At 45.3% G+C, this 17,782-nt stretch overlaps 1 protein-coding gene across 2 annotated transcripts in view; it reads left to right on the top strand.

The window, feature by feature from the left end:
* The window catches only part of LOC116061872 (receptor-type tyrosine-protein phosphatase beta-like), a 47,652-nt gene that overhangs the window by 7,601 nt on the left and 22,269 nt on the right, over positions 1-17,782 (top strand). Inside the window, exons 3-11 of one of the 2 annotated variants that reach the window (XM_036003235.1) lie at positions 56-424; positions 467-2,831; positions 5,098-5,362; positions 6,164-6,427; positions 7,307-7,573; positions 10,567-10,833; positions 13,397-13,660; positions 14,019-14,282; positions 15,413-15,676. In XM_036003235.1, coding sequence (XP_035859128.1) covers positions 56-424; positions 467-2,831; positions 5,098-5,362; positions 6,164-6,427; positions 7,307-7,573; positions 10,567-10,833; positions 13,397-13,660; positions 14,019-14,282; positions 15,413-15,676 — 4,589 coding nt within the window. Of the gene's footprint in view, positions 1-55; positions 2,832-5,097; positions 5,363-6,163; positions 6,428-7,306; positions 7,574-10,566; positions 10,834-13,396; positions 13,661-14,018; positions 14,283-15,412; positions 15,677-17,782 lie in introns of both variants that reach the window. The other variant, XM_036003234.1, reaches the window with a different exon arrangement.

Consider the following 17,782-nt stretch of genomic DNA (forward strand, 5'->3'; position numbering starts at 1 on the left):
AGAGTCTGACAGATGTATCTCAGAGTTTGAAGAGTTCGACAGATGCATATGAGAGTTTGAAGAGTTTGGAGCGATCAACACGCGTTTCTAAATGTTCGAAGAGTCCGACAGTTGTATCAGAGAGTCCGGAGAGTTTGACAGAAGTATTGAAGAGTTTGACAGACGTGTCGAAAAGTTCGACACACGTATCGGAGAGTTCGAAGAGTCCAACAGACATTTCGGGGACTTTGACAGACGTATCGGAGACTTCGACAGACGTATCGGGGGCTTCGACAGACGTATCGGGGACTTCAACAGACATATCAGAGAGTTGGACAGACGTGTCGAAGAGTTCGACACACGTATCGGAGAGTTCGAAGAGTCCAACTGACATATCGGAGACTTCAACAGATGTATCGGGGACTTCGACAGATGTATCAGAGAGTTCGACACACTTATCAGAGACTTCGAATGGTGTATCGCAGAGTTCAACACACATATCGGAGAGTTTGACAGCTGGAGATGTTTTTCAGCTCAGGAAGGACGCCCAGACAACATCACAACACCAAGAAATTTCCACCTCCTCCATCAGAAACCATTCTGAATCTGCAGCTGTGACTCTGGTTTCTTCCACATTTATATCAGAGACGAACGCCACAGATCTTCTGGTCACCTCTTATGCTACTGTTGTTTTTTTTGCTGACACAGAGTCAAACCAAAATACAAGTTATACAACACATCTAACTGCTGACAAGAACCTTTCCCCTGCATCCTCGATAACTGCACGTCCACCTTCGACTGCTTACGTTCCTTCAACAGCAGATCTGACATCTACATCCATCATGGAGAAATATCCGCCATCAGCCCTGTCAACCGTTTCCCAAACTTCAGCCACAGTTTCTGCGATGCTGTCAACTGTTTCTACTGTTCAAAGTAAAGTCTCAGAAAGCACTAAGACTGATGGAGCTCCACTAACTTCTCAAACAGCCGGGACATTGTCTACAAGAAATATTTCACCCTCAATACTGGCACCCACGAATCTGAAAAACACACCCACAACCACGACCAAACCCACTACAACACCCACAACCACAACCCAACCCACTACAACACCCACAACCACGAACCAACCCACTACAACACCCACAACCACGACCCAACCCACTACAACACCCACAACCACGACCAAACCCACTACAACACCCACAACCACAACCCAACCCACTACAACACCCACAACCACGAACCAACCCACTACAACACCCACAACCACGACCCAACCCACTACAACACCCACAACCATGACCAAATCCACTACAACACCCACAACCATGACCCAACCCACTACAACACCCACAACCTTGCCCCAACCCACTACAGCACCCACAACTATGACCCAACCCACTACAACACCCACAACTATGACCCAACCCACTACACCACCCACAACCATGACCCAACCCACTCCAACACCCACAACCATGACCAAACCTGCTACAACACCCACAACCATGACCAAACCCGCTCCAACACCCACAACCATGACCCAACCTACTACACCACCCTCAACCATGACCAAACCCGCTACAACACCCACAACCATGACGCAACCCACTACACCACCCTCAACCATGACCCAACCCACTACAACACCCACAACTATGACCAAACCCACTACACCACCCACAACTATGACCCAACCCACTCCAACACCCACAACCATGACCCAACCCACTCCAACACCCACAACCATGACCAAACCTGCTACAACACCCACAACCATGACCAAACCCGCTACAACACCCACAACCATGACCCAACCTACTACACCACCCTCAACCATGACCAAACCCGCTACAACACCCACAACCATGACCAAACCCGCTACAACACCCACAACCATGACCAAACCCGCTACAACACCCACAACCATGACCAAACCCGCTACAACACCCACAACCATGACCAAACCCGCTACAACACCCACAACCATGACCAAACCCGCTACAACACCCACAACCATGACCAAACCCACTACAACACCCACAACCATGACCAAATCCACTACAACACCCACAACCATGACCCAACCCACTACAACACCCACAACCTTGCCCCAACCCACTACAGCACCCACAACTATGACCCAACCCACTACAACACCCACAACTATGACCCAACCCACTACACCACCCACAACCATGACCCAACCTACTCCAACACCCACAACCATGACCAAACCTGCTACAACACCCACAACCATGACCAAACCCGCTATAACACCCACAACCATGACCCAACCTACTACACCACCCTCAACCATGACCAAACCCGCTACAACACCCACAACCATGACGCAACCCACTACACCACCCTCAACCATGACCCAACCCACTACAACACCCACAACTATGACCAAACCCGCTACAACACCCACAACCATGACCAAACCCACTACAACACCCACAACCATGCCTGAACCCACTCCAACATCCACAACCACGACCAAATCCACTCCCACACCCACAATAACACCCACAACCACGACCCAACCCACTACAACACCCACAACCACGACCAAACCCGCTACAACACCCACAACCATGCCCGAACCCACTCCAACACCCACAACCACGACACAACCCACTACAACACCCACAACCATGACCGAACCCACTCCAACACCCACAACCACGACACAACCCGCTACAACACCTATAACTTCAACAACTGTAGCCACAACAACAAGTACAACGCATGCAGCTCCAATGACAACAACCAGAACGACCACAGCTCCTGCGACTACAACTACTCCTCGGACCCCGACACCAGCATCAGCCACCACTACCCCTGTAAGTTTTACTGCTGCTTTATATTTCGATCTGTTTGCTGCTTTTATTTTATTATGTTTAATGTTATAGACTGAATCCCTGTGACTTCGTGCCAAAACAGACACCACCAGTTTACATACACGTCGCTACTGATTGGGTGTTACGTTTGACACACCCACCAAACGAGAGAAAACTCAAGCTTTTTGCACGCTATTGCACACCGTTCTGAGGAAACATGACGTTCAACCATGTAGGGAAATGGTGCACACTGTTTTGAGATTGAACGTGCCCCTTGTTATCATGAAACTGGCTCGCTGGGGGTGTCCGGTAAGAACTTGAACCAGAGATGTCTGACTTTAAGATCCAGAATATATATTTATTAAAATGCCAGATGAATGACAAGTTGAACATGAAGTTGTATGTGGTCAAGACAGAGCAAATATTACGGCCTTTCTTGTTTATTTTGCCTGTTTACTTGTTGTCATTTCCAACCATAACTGTACTGTAACATTTAAAGATATATAGTTAAACACGGAGGTCCAACCTATCCCTGTTAAAATGTGTACATGGCTAAATATTGAACCACATGTAAGCCAATTAACTACTGTTGCTAACATAGCCTCGGTTTATATATTTATTTATTTGTGTTTTTGTTTGTTTGTTCTTTGTGTATTTGGAAAAATAGGGTCCAGGTAGAAACATATTGAAGTTATCCTTCAAATATGAAGTTGTTACTCTTTGAAGAGATTATTCCTCCAAAGTTGGACTTTTTCTATTAATAGAGTCTCTGGGGCTGCTTCCTGATTGGATAACTCCAGCAGAACAATAGTTGGTTCTGATGGACGGAGCTCAGTTTGATGCTAAAGGTCGTCAGAGAAAGTGCAGGCAGGCAGGAAGGAAGGCAGGGCGGGGTGTCGGCCTGCCTCTCTTCACAGTGAAAGTCCTCAGAGTCTCAACTGTGGGATCAGTGTGACTGAGAGGCAGAAATCTGCATTTGAACTATGATCTGAAACAGCATTCAGCTCCTCTTTTACCCCAGACTCAGATCAGCTGAGAGCACGACGGGGAAGATGGATGCAGTCCGGTCTGGATGGCACCACACAACAGACTGCAGCGCATGCTCCATTTGCATTATTTGATGTTTAACTTTACATTCCCTAGAGACCTTTTTCTACCTTTAAAGAGACGTTTTTCTACCTTTATATTCCCTAGAGATGTTTTTGGAGATGCTTTCCTAACTTTATAAAGACGTTTTTCTAACTTTATATCCTCGGCATGTCTGCTCCTCTGGGGATGCACCAGCTTTGCTTTTTGTCCCTTGAACGGACGGATTTAAATCAGAGGCCGCGATGTTCAGAGGCGCCACAACATGCTTGATGCTTTTATTTTGGAGTGTGAACGAGGTGAGTTTAAGGATCGGTGATTTTAAATGTTTGGAGGAGGAACAGGCAGATGTTAAAAAAAGCGCCTTCAGCGTCAGATACAGCTATGGCCGGAAGTTACGCAAAATCTCGCAAAAATCTAATATAATATAGAAAAATATTGAAGTAACCCTTTAAATATGAAGTTGTTACTCTTTGAAGAGATTATTTCTCTGAAGTTGAACATTTCTAGTAATAGAGTCTCTCTCTGCACTCTAACAGTATTAAGGTGGTTAACTTAAAAACTTAAGTTCAATTGCTGCCTTAAAAATGTGAGTAAACTTAACTTTAAGAAAAGCTGTTTCAACTCATGATGTTGCAGTTTTGTTTTGTTTGAACTTGATACTGTGAGTTAAGAGAACTAACTATATTACATTTTCTATTCAAGTAAACTTGCTTTCTCTTGTCAAACAAACACACAATTCTACGCTATTTCAACTCATGAAATTAACTTATAGAAGTTGTTTAATTAATGGTCACTTATTGTTTGAACTTGACACTGTGAGTGATGTTAACTCATATTTTTAAGGCAGCAATTGAACTTATAATTTGAAATCAAGCAGACCACTGTTTTTAATTTGTATCCCTTATCTCAAATAATAATGGCAAGTTCACCAGTTTCCTAAAAGATCACACTGAATACACTTACAACTCATTTAAAAACATTTATTCAAACAACTGCCTGAACATGTGTTGAAATGAGACCATATTTATGCTCATTAAACACTTTGTAACAGTATACTAAACACAAGTCCAAAGAAGTCGACCCCACCAACTCTTAGCAAAATCAGTCAATCAAGTCAAGGCAAAGGCTTGAGATGTTCATGTAATATTATATATTTTGATTATGTCACTTCCTGTTCCAGGCTTCCCGCTGCTCCGTTAATGTCACGGCCGTCAGCGTGGTCTCTGGTGTTGCCGTGGTGACGTTCAGCAGCGCTGGCGTGTCCTGTAACTTCAGTGTGTTTACAGACGACGCTCTGCTGTTCGCCGCCGTGGTCTGTGACCCGGACGGAGAGTCCCAGACCGAGTTCAGCTGCCGGGTGTCCGGGCTGGACCCCGGGACTCAGTACCGGGTAACCGTGGTGTCCAGGACGGACGGAGAAAGGAGCAACGTGTCGCTGCGCACAGGTCAGAAACCTTTACAAATACCTATTTATTATAATTAATAAACTTAATTAATAAACTGAAGATAACGTTACACACCTGTAACCTTTGCTTACAATTTAACCAGATAAGGGGTCTGGCTACCAGTGTAACAAAGTACAAATACAAATATAATTTTCACTTATCTATACTTTACTTCGTTATTTATATTTCTGGAAACTTTCACTTTTACTTCACTACTTCTCCTAAATAAAATGAATACTTTTTCTTACACTAAGCATCTTGTTGCAAAAATGTTCTCATATGTTGGAGTGAAAGATTCTTCCTCACAAAGACAAGAACATTCTGTTTCTGTTTTTCTCTTTGTTGATGCCAGACTTTGGGTACGATGTTTAAGAAGATGCAGGAACCCTGAATATTATGCTTTACTATAAGGAAGCCCCAATAAAGGGTACATTTAATCAGAAGTATCAGAAAATGACTAAAATATTCTAAAAGGTGACTTTAACTCCTACCAAAGCCATTTTCTGGTAAGATACTTTTACTTTCATTTAAGAATTGCTTTGAAGTACTTTCTACAACAGTGTGTCTCAAACCCCTAGGGTTGCACGTACCCCCAGACGCCTTCTGCACTGTTAGAAAAGTCTTACCGTGTTAATATGAAGGAATTTTCTGTAATGATTTTTCACAGGTGTTTTTCCGTATTTAAAAAACACGGAACCCCCCCAAAAAAAACTAATTTAGGACATTATGCATTTTTCTATGGATTTCTTTCTTACGGTGTATGACGGGATATTAAAGTGTATTTTTGTGTCCGTCCTGCAGCGCCGGCGTGCGTCCGTGGCCTCCAGGTGGCGCCCTCTGCCCCAGATGGCCTCGTTGTTTCCTGGCGGGCCGGTCTGGGCCGGAGCGAGCGCTTCAGGGTTCTGCTGATGGACCGGGACGAGGTTCTGCTGGAGAACGTCACTCTGCCAAAGAGCGCTGCCTCCACTGAGCTGCACGGCCTTCAGCCTGGGACACGGTACACTGTCACTGTGGTAACGGAGGCCGTCGGCCTGCAGAGCTCCGCCTCCAAACAGGCATTCACAGGTATTATGGGATATTCTTAAAGGTTAACTTTGTTATTTTTCAACCTGGACCCTATTTTCCTTTTGTATTTGTATCTAAGTGTCTGAGAAGGCACTTTCAACGCATTAGGTGCTTTTTTTCAACGCTTTCGTAAATAATCAGGACTTTTAGCGTGTATAGAGCCAGCATATCTCCACCAGACTCCATGTAAATAATCATGACTTTTAGCGTGTATAGAGCCAGCATATTTCCACCAGACTCCATGTAAATAATCAGGACTTTTAGCGTGTATAGTGCCAGCATATTTCCACCAGACTCCATGTAAATAATCAGAACTTTTAGTGTGTATAGAGCCAGCATATTTCCACATGTAAATGGGTGAATTTAGGGTTTATTTCAACCAAACCAGAGTGGTGATTGTTAGAACAGTGGAAAGATGAACCAAGACGGCTTTTGACAGTTTTATTTTGTTTCTGTCCACTTTGAATGAAGTGTGTTTTACGATGCTAAAAGTCCTGATTATTTACATGGAGTCTGGTGGGTTTGGTGATGGTGATTTCGGCGCTGTTTCATGTTAAACTAAAAGGATCTTACTCTTTGACTAAAAGGTCTATCTCTGTAGGGATCCATCCCATAATGTTGTCAGACACTTAGAATAATAATCTGAGTCTGTCAGCAGCAACAACAGAACTTTTAGTGACTCTAACTGCTGCTGAACATTAGTCCTGTAGGGTTACATTACAGCCTGGTTCTGGTTTAATACTGGACCAGGTTCAGAGATTGTTGTTCTCATCAGACACTCAGACACACAAACATGGAGACATAGAGTCCAGGTTGAATAACAAACTAAGTAATAAAGAATATAATAATGTTTTATTATGTGATTCCCCCCCCCCCCAGCCCCTGGTCCTGTGCAGCAGCTGCGTGTCCGCCACGCTGATGAAACCTCTGTGAGCGTCGTGTGGAGTCGCCCGCTCGGTGAATGGGACGGCTTCACCGTGGTGCTCCGACAGGCGGACGCCACTGCCGTCCTGTCTCAGAGGAATCTCTCCGGGGAAGCCAGAGAGTGCACCTTCAGCATCCTGACCTCAGGACGCCTGTACACCATCACCGTGACAACCAACAGCGGCAACCTGAGCAGCTCTGCCACTGTGACCGCACGGACCCGTATGTATATATAATAATAATATGATATTATAAATCATTTACAGGTATCAATTGCAGTAATTTGGGATGCACCGATCGGCTGGAAATCAGAAATGTCCGATGTTCGCTGTATTCACACACTCAAAAATAGAAGCACAGTACTGCTTGTCGAAGGAGAGGTACCCTTTTGAAAAAAATTTTTACCCTTTAATTAGTCAAAAGGTACCATTCTGGTCTCTTAAAAAACACAATTGTCATTTTAAGGGAACATATTAAAAATTGTACCTGTAAGTACAGAAACGTTCTTGTTTCGTACCTCTATTTTTGAGTGTGTATTCTCACTGGCCCATCTGCAAATAAGGGGACATGCACAGTAGCCGATGTCTGTTTGGTGCTGCCTTAATGTTGTGTTCATTGGTCTGAGAGTGGACTACACAGCTTTAAAAAGAATGTTCCTGAGACATTTCAAATGTACAATGATTACCTGAAAGCAAATAAAAATGGAGAACTGGCCTTGAGGCAATGAGAGCACAGACAGACTCAACCCATGTTAACCACAGCAGTCAAGAAGGTAAAATACTTTAGTTCACTGGCTGGTAACGTTAGCATGCAGCTAAAGACAGGGTAACGTTAGCTTACCGGTAGTCTGCAGCTTGACTATTCCAGACACAATGTCCACTGCCGGAGTCCGAGATGACGGAGAAACAACAGAAAATCCTCCTGCTTCCCTGAAGTCACTGTGTGACACTTTCCACTTACGGAAATAAACAATGAAGCATGAGGGCTCCGACAGGTTTCTATGATGGCTATGATAGGATTTATTTGTTTATCTCGCGCAAAAGAAAACAGCAAACATTGGTATAAGCATCGACATCGGCCAAATTTAATTTTTACACCTCGGAAATGGTATCACCTGAGAAATTTGCAATTGGTGCATCCCTACCCCAGTGTGTACAGTAACCTATTTAAATAAAATGAGCTGGTTTGAAAATGGAGATGGGAGAGACGGTTAGCTTGACCGCAGTCGTCGGTTGCATGGGTGGTCAGTTTCGGTGACAGTGTAGTCCAGCACAATATCCTCGTTCTGAGATTGTTTCTGTTGAAACGCAAGCCAGGCTTGCCTCTCTTCAGTTTGTGCATCAGATTGAACAACAACTATCTGATAGTTACAGTGCAACTCATTCGCAGAAAGTGGAGGGCAGCTTCTTTTTGCCCTCCAGGTGGGCCTTCCCAAAGTGTTGTGACTAAACGTAAAAACTATGAAATAAAGGACGAGCTTCCTCTGTCCTACTGTTGATCTCTGGGAAGTTGAGTGCAGAAACCCCACAAACCAAAGACAGAGTCTGTTTGTGACGTTGTGTCTGTGTGTTTGTGACGTTGTGTCTGTGTGTTTGTGATGTTGTGTCTGTGTGTTTGTGACGTTGTGTCTGTGTGTTTGTGATGTTGTGTCTGTGTGTTTGTGATGTTGTGTCTGTGTGTTTGTGATGTTGTGTCTGTGTGTTTGTGACGTTGTGTCTGTGTTTGGGATGTTGTGTCTGTGTGTTTGTGACGTTGTGTCTGTGTGTTTGTGACGTGTCTGTGTGTTTGTGACGTTGTGTCTGTGTGTTTGTGACGTTGTGTCTGTGTGTTTGTGACGTTGTGTCTGTGTGTTTGTGACGTGTCTGTGTGTTTGTGACGTTGTGTCTGTGTGTTTGTGACGTTGTGTCTGTGTGTTTGTGACGTTGTGTCTGTGTGTTTGTGATGTTGTGTCTGTGTGTTTGTGATGTTGTGTCTGTGTGTTTGTGACGTTGTGTCTGTGTGTTTGTGACGTTGTGTCTGTGTTTGGGATGTTGTGTCTGTGTGTTTGTGATGTTGTGTCTGTGTGTTTGTGACGTTGTGTCTGTGTGTTTGTGATGTTGTGTCTGTGTGTTTGTGATGTTGTGTCTGTGTGTTTGTGATGTTGTGTCTGTGTGTTTGTGACGTTGTGTCTGTGTGTTTGTGATGTTGTGTCTGTGTGTTTGTGATGTTGTGTCTGTGTGTTTGTGATGTTGTGTCTGTGTGTTTGTGATGTTGTGTGTGTGTTTGTGACGTTGTGTCTGTGTGTTTGTGACGTTGTGTCTGTGTGTTTGTGACGTTGTGTCTGTGTGTTTGTGACGTTGTGTCTGTGTGTTTGTGACGTTGTGTCTGTGTGTTTGTGATGTTGTGTCTGTGTGTTTGTGACGTTGTGTCTGTGTGTTTGTGACGTTGTGTCTGTGTGTTTGTGATGTTGTGTCTGTGTGTTTGTGATGTTGTGTCTGTGTGTTTGTGACGTTGTGTCTGTGTGTTTGTGACGTTGTGTCTGTGTGTTTGTGACGTTGTGTCTGTGTGTTTGTGACGTTGTGTCTGTGTGTTTGTGATGTTGTGTCTGTGTTTGGGATGTTGTGTCTGTGACGTGTTTGTGTTTATGACGTTGTGTCTGTGTGTTTGTGACGTTGTGTCTGTGTGTTTGTGACGTTGTGTGTGTGTTTGTGACGTTGTGTCTGTGTTTGTGATGTTGTGTCTGTGTGTTTGTGACGTTGTGTCTGTGTGTTTGTGACGTTGTGTCTGTGTGTTTGTGACGTTGTGTCTGTGTGTTTGTGATGTTGTGTCTGTGTGTTTGTGACGTTGTGTCTGTGTGTTTGTGACGTTGTGTCTGTGTGTTTGTGACGTTGTGTCTGTGTGTTTGTGATGTTGTGTCTGTGTGTTTGTGACGTTGTGTCTGTGTGTTTGTGACGTTGTGTCTGTGTGTTTGTGACGTTGTGTCTGTGTGTTTGTGACGTTGTGTCTGTGTGTTTGTGATGTTGTGTCTGTGTGTTTGTGACGTTGTGTCTGTGTGTTTGTGATGTTGTGTCTGTGTGTTTGTGACGTTGTGTCTGTGTGTTTGTGATGTTGTGTCTGTGTGTTTGTGACGTTGTGTCTGTGTGTTTGTGATGTTGTGTGTGTGTTTGTGACGTTGTGTCTGTGTTTGTGATGTTGTGTCTGTGTGTTTGTGACATTGTGTCTGTGTTTCCTGTCAGGTCCAGCCCAGGTCGGCGGTCTGCGGGTCTCTAACCTCGGCAGCACCGACAGTCTGCAGACGCAGTGGGAACGCGCCGCCGGAGACCTGGACTCGTACCGCGTCCTGCTGGTACACGACAGTAGCGTCATCAAGAACGAGAGTGTGGCGGCAGATGCCACCAGCATCGTGTTCCACGCTCTGAGACCCGGCGCTCTCTACCGGGTGGTGCTAACCTCGGTCAGAGCCGGACAGACGTCCAGACAGACCGTTGCAGAGGGACGCACCAGTAAGACCTTTAACATCAGAAAAAAATTGATTATTCACAAAACAAACTTTTTCTAAAGTCTAGGAAACAAACTTTCTAAAGTCTACAAAACTAACTTTCTAAAGTCTACAAAACTAACTTTCTAAAGTCTAAATAAACTTTCTAAAGTCTACGAAACAAACTATTTGTAAAGTTTATTAACATCTGATTATTGATCACTGATTATTATTTATTCCCAGATTAGACTGCACATGTTTACTGCAGGTTACAAAGACACAGAAACATAAATTTGCATATTAGTCTTTCAAGACATCATAACAAACAATATGACAACTTTGTGTTTAAGGAGAGACACGTCAGGTTAACAGGGAAATATTTTAACAGATATCAGCATGAAGCTTCTCCCGCTGATTACTGATAATGAGAAAATTCTTTTTGTGTTACAAGTTTTGTAAAATGTTCTACTTGAATCTGCAAATGAGGCATTATCTAAAGCTAACTTTTGGTGAACTTAGGAGAAACCTACAGACACAAATGTGTGTGTTGATCTAACAGCAGGATATGATTGAAAAGCAGGAATTTGTCAGGAATTTTCAGGAAGTGTCGACAACAACAAGAAACCTGTGAAGGTCAGAGACTTCCTGTTGGTCAAGGACTTCCTGTCAGGACGAGGGCGAGCTTCATTGTTAAACTACAATACTGCTCAGGGAGGACTTTTAAAGATGTTAAAGACCCCCTACTATACTCCTTTTCAGCCTCATATTTGTACTCTTGAGTTATCCTGGAGGTTTTATACATGCTTCGATGTTTAAAAACATATTATGTTTTTCACACTGCCCATTCTGTCTGAGCTCTTGGCCCGCCTTCCTTAACAGCCCAGTCTGCTCTGATTGGTCAACTGGCCCACTCTGTTGTGATTGGTCAACCAAATTCAAACAAGCTACTGGGCTGGCTGTGCTTGCTCAGGCAGCACCTTATGATTATTTTTCTTCCTGTCAACATACAGCATATAGGCTATATATACACTCACCTAAAGGATTATTAGGAACACCTGTTAAATTTCACGTTAATGAAATTATCTAATCAACCAATCACATGGCAGCTTCTTCAATGCATTTAGGGGGGTGGTCCAGGTCTAGACAATCTCCTGAACTCCAAACTGAATGTCAGAATGGGAAAGAAAGGTGATCTAAGCAACTTTGAGCGTGGCATGGTTGTTGGTGCCAGACGGGCTGGTCTGAGTATTTTCCAATCTGCTGAGTTACTGGGATTCTCACCCACAACCATTTCTAGGGTTTACAAAGAATGGTCTGAAAAAGGAAAAACATCCAGGATGCTGCAGTCCTGTTGATGCTAGAGGTCAGAGGAGAATGGGCCGACTAATTCCAGCTGATAGAAGATCAACTTTGACTCAAATAACCACTCGTTACAACCGAGGTATGCTGCCAAGCATTTGTGAAGCCACAACACAAACAACCTTGAGGAGGACGGGCTACACCAGCAGAAGACCCCACCGGGTACCACTCATCTCCACTAAAAATAGGAACATGAGGCTACAATTTGAACGAGCGCACCAAAATTGGACAGTTGAAGACTGGAAAAATGTTACCTGGTCTGATGAGACTCAATTTCTGTTGAGACATTCAGATGGTAGAGTCAGAATTTGGTGTAAACAGAATGAGAACATGGATCCATCATGCCTTGTTACCACGGGGCAGGCTGGTGCTGGTGGTGGTGTAATGGTGTGAGGGATCCATCATGCCTTGTTACCACGGGGCAGGCTGGTGCTGGTGGTGGTGTAATGGTGTGGGGGATCCATCATGCCTTGTTACCACGGGGCAGGCTGGTGCTGGTGGTGGTGTAATGGTGTGGGGGATCCATCATGCCTTGTTACCACGGGGCAGGCTGGTGCTGGTGGTGGAGGTGTAATGGTGTTGGGGGATCCATCATGCCTTGTTACCACTGGGCAAGCTGCTGGTGGTGGGGGTGTAATGGTGTGGGGAACCCCTCTCACCTTCAGAACTGCCTTAATTCTTTGTGTCATTGATTCAACAAGGTGCTGGAAGCATTCTTTAGAAATGTTGGCCCATAATGCTAGGACAGGGTCAGACACGGTATTAGTATAGTGTTCCTAATAATCCTTTAGGTGAGAGTATATATATACTGTATATATTTATGTATATATACAGTATATATAGTCTCTCTTCTCCTGTCTCTCTCCCCCACCTTTTTGACTCTTCGTTGAAAAAATCGTCAACAATGTAAGAAAAAGCAACAAAATGGTCTAAAAAGCTCTATAAATAAACTTGTCTTCTCTCCCTTCATCTCTCTCTCTCTCTCTCTGTCTCTCTCTCTCTCTCTCTCTCTCTCTCTCTCTGTCTCTCTCTCTCTCTCTGTGTCTCTCTCTCTGTCTCTCTCTTTCTGTCTCTGTCTCTCTCTCTCTCTCTCTCTCTCTGTCTCTCTCTCTCTCTCTCTCTGTGTCTCTGTCTCTGTCTCTGTCTCTGTCTCTCTCTCTCTCTCTCTCTCTCTCTCTCTCTCTCGCTCTCTCTCTCTCTCTCTCTGCCCCCCCCCCCACCCCCTCCAGCCCCGGCTGTGGTGGGCGAGGTGATGGTCAGTAACAACGGCCGGATGGACTTCCTGAGCGTGTCATGGCGTGCTGCTGCTGGAGACGTGGACGGCTATGTGGTGACACTGAGCGACGACAGGAAGACGCTCCACACCGTCTCTGTCTCCACGTCCAGCACCGAGTGTGTCTTCAACTCGCTGGTGTCCGGACGCCTCTACAACATCTCCGTCAGCGCCCGCAGCGGTGCCCAGCTCAGCCACACCGTCGTCCAGGAGAGGACACGTACGTACAACACTTCCTGTAACATACATCACTTCCTGAGTCACAGGGATACAGTAAACAGTTGGAAGTTATGCTATTCTCACAAAATCTAGGCTAATATAATAATATAATTTTAAATATTTCACCCACGAAACGCGTCTTCGTTCCTTGGGAGTGTTTTGATCCAAACCACGATCTCTTTCCTAAACTGGACGTGTCGTGCCGAAACTTAACTGTTGTTGCTGTAGCTGTATCCCTTCAAGCCTCTACCTTAGGTCACGTATATCACTTCCTGAGGCGTTTTCAGCGTAGGACAGTCTTAAAATCTTTACCCAGCATGTAACGGTGTGATTAATCCCCCGTCTCTGGTCTCTCTTAGAGCCGGCGCCCGTTCAGAACCCAACAGCGACGCACGCCGCCCGGGACGACTACCTAAAGGTGTACTGGCGCCCGGCGGCCGGAGACTTTGACTTCTACGTGGTGTCCATCAAGCACAACAACGCGTTCGTGCAGAACCAGACGGTGTTGGGGACGCAGAGCGAGTGTGTGTTCAGCGGCCTGGTGCCCGGCAGACTTTACACCGTGCTGGTGAGCACCTGCAGTGGGACGTCCCAAACCAGCGCCTCCACCCACGGACGCACCCGTGAGTCCCCTCTCACCCTCTCACTCGCTCACCCTCTCACCCTCTCACCCTCTCACCCTCTCACTCTCTCACCCTCTCACTCTCTCACTCTCTCACCCTCTCACTCTCTCACCCTCTCACCCTCTCCCCCTCTCACTCTTTCCCCCTCTCACCCTCTCACTCTCTCACCCTCTCACTCTCTCACCCTCTCCCCCTCTCACTCTTTCCCCCTCTCACCCTCTCACTCTCTCACCCTCTCAATCTCTCACCCGCTCACTCTCTCCCCCTCTCACCCTCTCACTCTCTCACTCTCTCACCCTCTCACCCTCTCACTCTCTTCCCCTCTCCCCCTCTCACTCTCTCCCCCTCTCACTCTCTCACTCTCTCACCCTCTCACCCTCTCACTCTCTCACCCTCTCACCGTCTCACTCTCTCACCCTCTCCCCCCTCTCACCCTCTCACCCTCTCACCCTCTCCCCCTCTCACTCTCTCACCCTCTCACCCTCTCACTCTCTCACTCTCTCACCCTCTCACCCTCTCACTCTCTCACCCTCTCACCCTCTCACTCTCTCACCTTTTCACTCTCTCACCCTCTCACTCTCTCACCCTCTCACCCTCTCACTCTCTCACCCTCTCACCCTCTCACTCTCTCACCCTCTCACCCTCTCACTCTCTCACCCTCTCACTCTCTCACCCTCTCACCCTCTCACCCTCTCATTCACAAACACAGAAGTTACTGTTTGAAGCTCGTTTCCAACGTAACTATAGAAAATGCTGACCAATCAGAGCAGCCTGGGCTTTTAAAAGAGTCTGTCCATCTTTCTCTGTCTGTCTAACCTGTCTGTCTGTCTGTCTGTCTCTCTGTCTAACCTGTCTGTCTGTCTCTCTCTCTAACCTGTCTGTCTGTCTGTCTCTCTCTCTAACCTGTCTGTCTCTCTCTCTAACCTGTATGTCTGTCTGTCTGTCTCTCTCTCTAACCTGTCTGTCTGTCTCTCTCTCTCTCTCTAACCTGTATGTCTGTCTGTCTGTCTGTCTGTCTCTCTCTCTCTCTCTCTCTAACCTGTCTCTCTCTCTCTCTGACCTGTCTGTCTGTCTGGCTCTCTCTCTAACCTGTCTGTCTCTCTCTCTCTAACCTGTCTGTGTGCCTATAGTTCCGGCGGCGGTCCGGTCTCTGGTTCTGGCTGGCCGGGGGACAGAGGACCTGGCTGTGACGTGGTTGGCTGCTCCGGGCGACGTGGATCACTATGAGGTGCAGCTGCTGTTTAACGACATGAAGGTGTTTCCCCCGGTGACGCTGGGCGCAGGCGTGGGAGCGTGCTCGCTGGCGTCGCTCACGCCCGGACGCCTCTACAAGATCCTGGTGTCTACCTTCAGTGGGCCGAACCAGAGGGCCCGCTTTATCCAAGGACGCACAGGTCAGAACAACCCGTCCTCTCTCCCAGCTCGTAAGATACTGCACTTGGTCAGTGTCTCTCAGCTTCATATGCCAAAATCATCCTTAGTGTCTGTATGGAACGCACCGAGCAGCAGAGCAACAGCTTGGCCATGGCACTGAAGATGACACAGGAGTAAGAGAGAAAACAGTAGAGAGTAGTATGTAGAGAGACAACAGTAGAGAGTAGTATGTAGAGAGACAGTAGTAGAGAGTAGTATGTAGAGACAACAGTAGAGAGTAGTATGTAGAGAGACAACAGTAGAGAGTAGTATGTAGAGAGACAACAGTAGAGAGTAATATGTAGAGACAACAGTAGAGAGTAGTATGTAGAGACAACAGTAGAGAGTAGTATGTAGAGAGACAACAGTAGAGAGTAGTATGTAGAGAGACAACAGTAGAGAGTAGTATGTAGAGACAACAGTAGAGAGTAGTATGTAGAGACAACAGTAGAGAGTAGTATGTAGAGAGACAACAGTAGCGAGTAGTATGTAGAGAGACAGCGGTAGAGAGTAGTATGAAGAGAGACAACGGTAGAGAGTAGTATGTAGAGAGACAACAGTAGAGAGTAGTATGTAGAGAGACAACAGTAGAGAGTAGTATGTAGAGAGACAACAGTAGAGTAGTATGTAGAGAGACAACAGTAGAGAGTAGTATGTAGAGAGACAGCAGTAGAGAGTAGTATGTAGAGAGACAACAGTAGAGAGTAGTATGTAGAGACAACAGTAGAGAGTAGTATGTAGAGAGACAACAGTAGAGAGTAGTATGTAGAGACAACAGTAGAGAGTAGTATGTAGAGAGACAACAGTAGAGAGTAGTATGTAGAGAGACAACAGTAGAGAGTAGTATGTAGAGACAACAGTAGAGAGTAGTATGTAGAGAGACAACAGTAGAGAGTAGTATGTAGAGAGACAGCAGTAGAGAGTAGTATGTAGAGAGACAACAATAGAGAGTAGTATGTAGAGAGACAGCAGTAGAGAGTAGTATGTAGAGAGACAACAGTAGAGAGTAGTATGTAGAGAGACAACAGTAGAGAGTAGTATGTAGAGAGACAACAATAGAGAGTAGTATGTAGAGAGACAGCAGTAGAGAGTAGTATGTAGAGAGACAACAATAGAGAGTAGTATGTAGAGAGACAACAGTAGAGAGTAGTATGTAGAGACAACAGTAGAGAGTAGTATGTAGAGAGACAACAGTAGAGAGTAGTATGTAGAGACAACAGTAGAGAGTAGTATGTAGAGAGACAACAGTAGAGAGTAGTATGTAGAGACAACAGTAGAGAGTAGTATGTAGAGAGACAACAGTAGAGAGTAGTATGTAGAGACAACAGTAGAGAGTAGTATGTAGAGAGACAGCAGTAGAGAGTAGTATGAAGAGAGACAACGGTAGAGAGTAGTATGTAGAGAGACAACAGTAGAGAGTAGTATGTAGAGAGACAACAGTAGAGAGTAGTATGTAGAGACAACAGTAGAGAGTAGTATGTAGAGAGACAACAGTAGAGAGTAGTATGTAGAGACAACAGTAGAGAGTAGTATGTAGAGAGACAACAGTAGAGAGTAGTATGTAGAGACAACAGTAGAGAGTAGTATGTAGAGAGACAACAGTAGAGAGTAGTATGTAGAGACAACAGTAGAGAGTAGTATGTAGAGAGACAACAGTAGAGAGTAGTATGTAGAGAGACAACAGTAGAGAGTAGTATGTAGAGAGACAACAGTAGAGAGTAGTATGTAGAGACAACAGTAGAGAGTAGTATGTAGAGAGACAGCAGTAGAGAGTAGTATGTAGAGACAACAGTAGAGAGTAGTATTAAGAGAGACAACAATAGAGAGTAGTATGTAGAGAGACAACAATAGAGAGTAGTATGTAGAGAGACAACAGTAGAGAGTAGTATGAAGAGAGACAACAGTATAGAGTAGTATGTAGAGAGACAGCAGTAGAGAGTAGTATGTAGAGAGACAGCAGTAGAGAGTAGTATGTAGTATGTAGAGAGACAACAGTAGAGAGTAGTATGTAGTATGTAGAGAGACAACAGTATAGAGTAGTATGTAGAGAGACAACAGTATAGAGTAGTATGTAGAGAGACAACAGT

The sequence above is a fragment of the Sander lucioperca genome, chromosome 7, assembly GCF_008315115.2.
Source record: "Sander lucioperca isolate FBNREF2018 chromosome 7, SLUC_FBN_1.2, whole genome shotgun sequence".
Lineage (NCBI taxonomy): Eukaryota > Metazoa > Chordata > Actinopteri > Perciformes > Percidae > Sander > Sander lucioperca.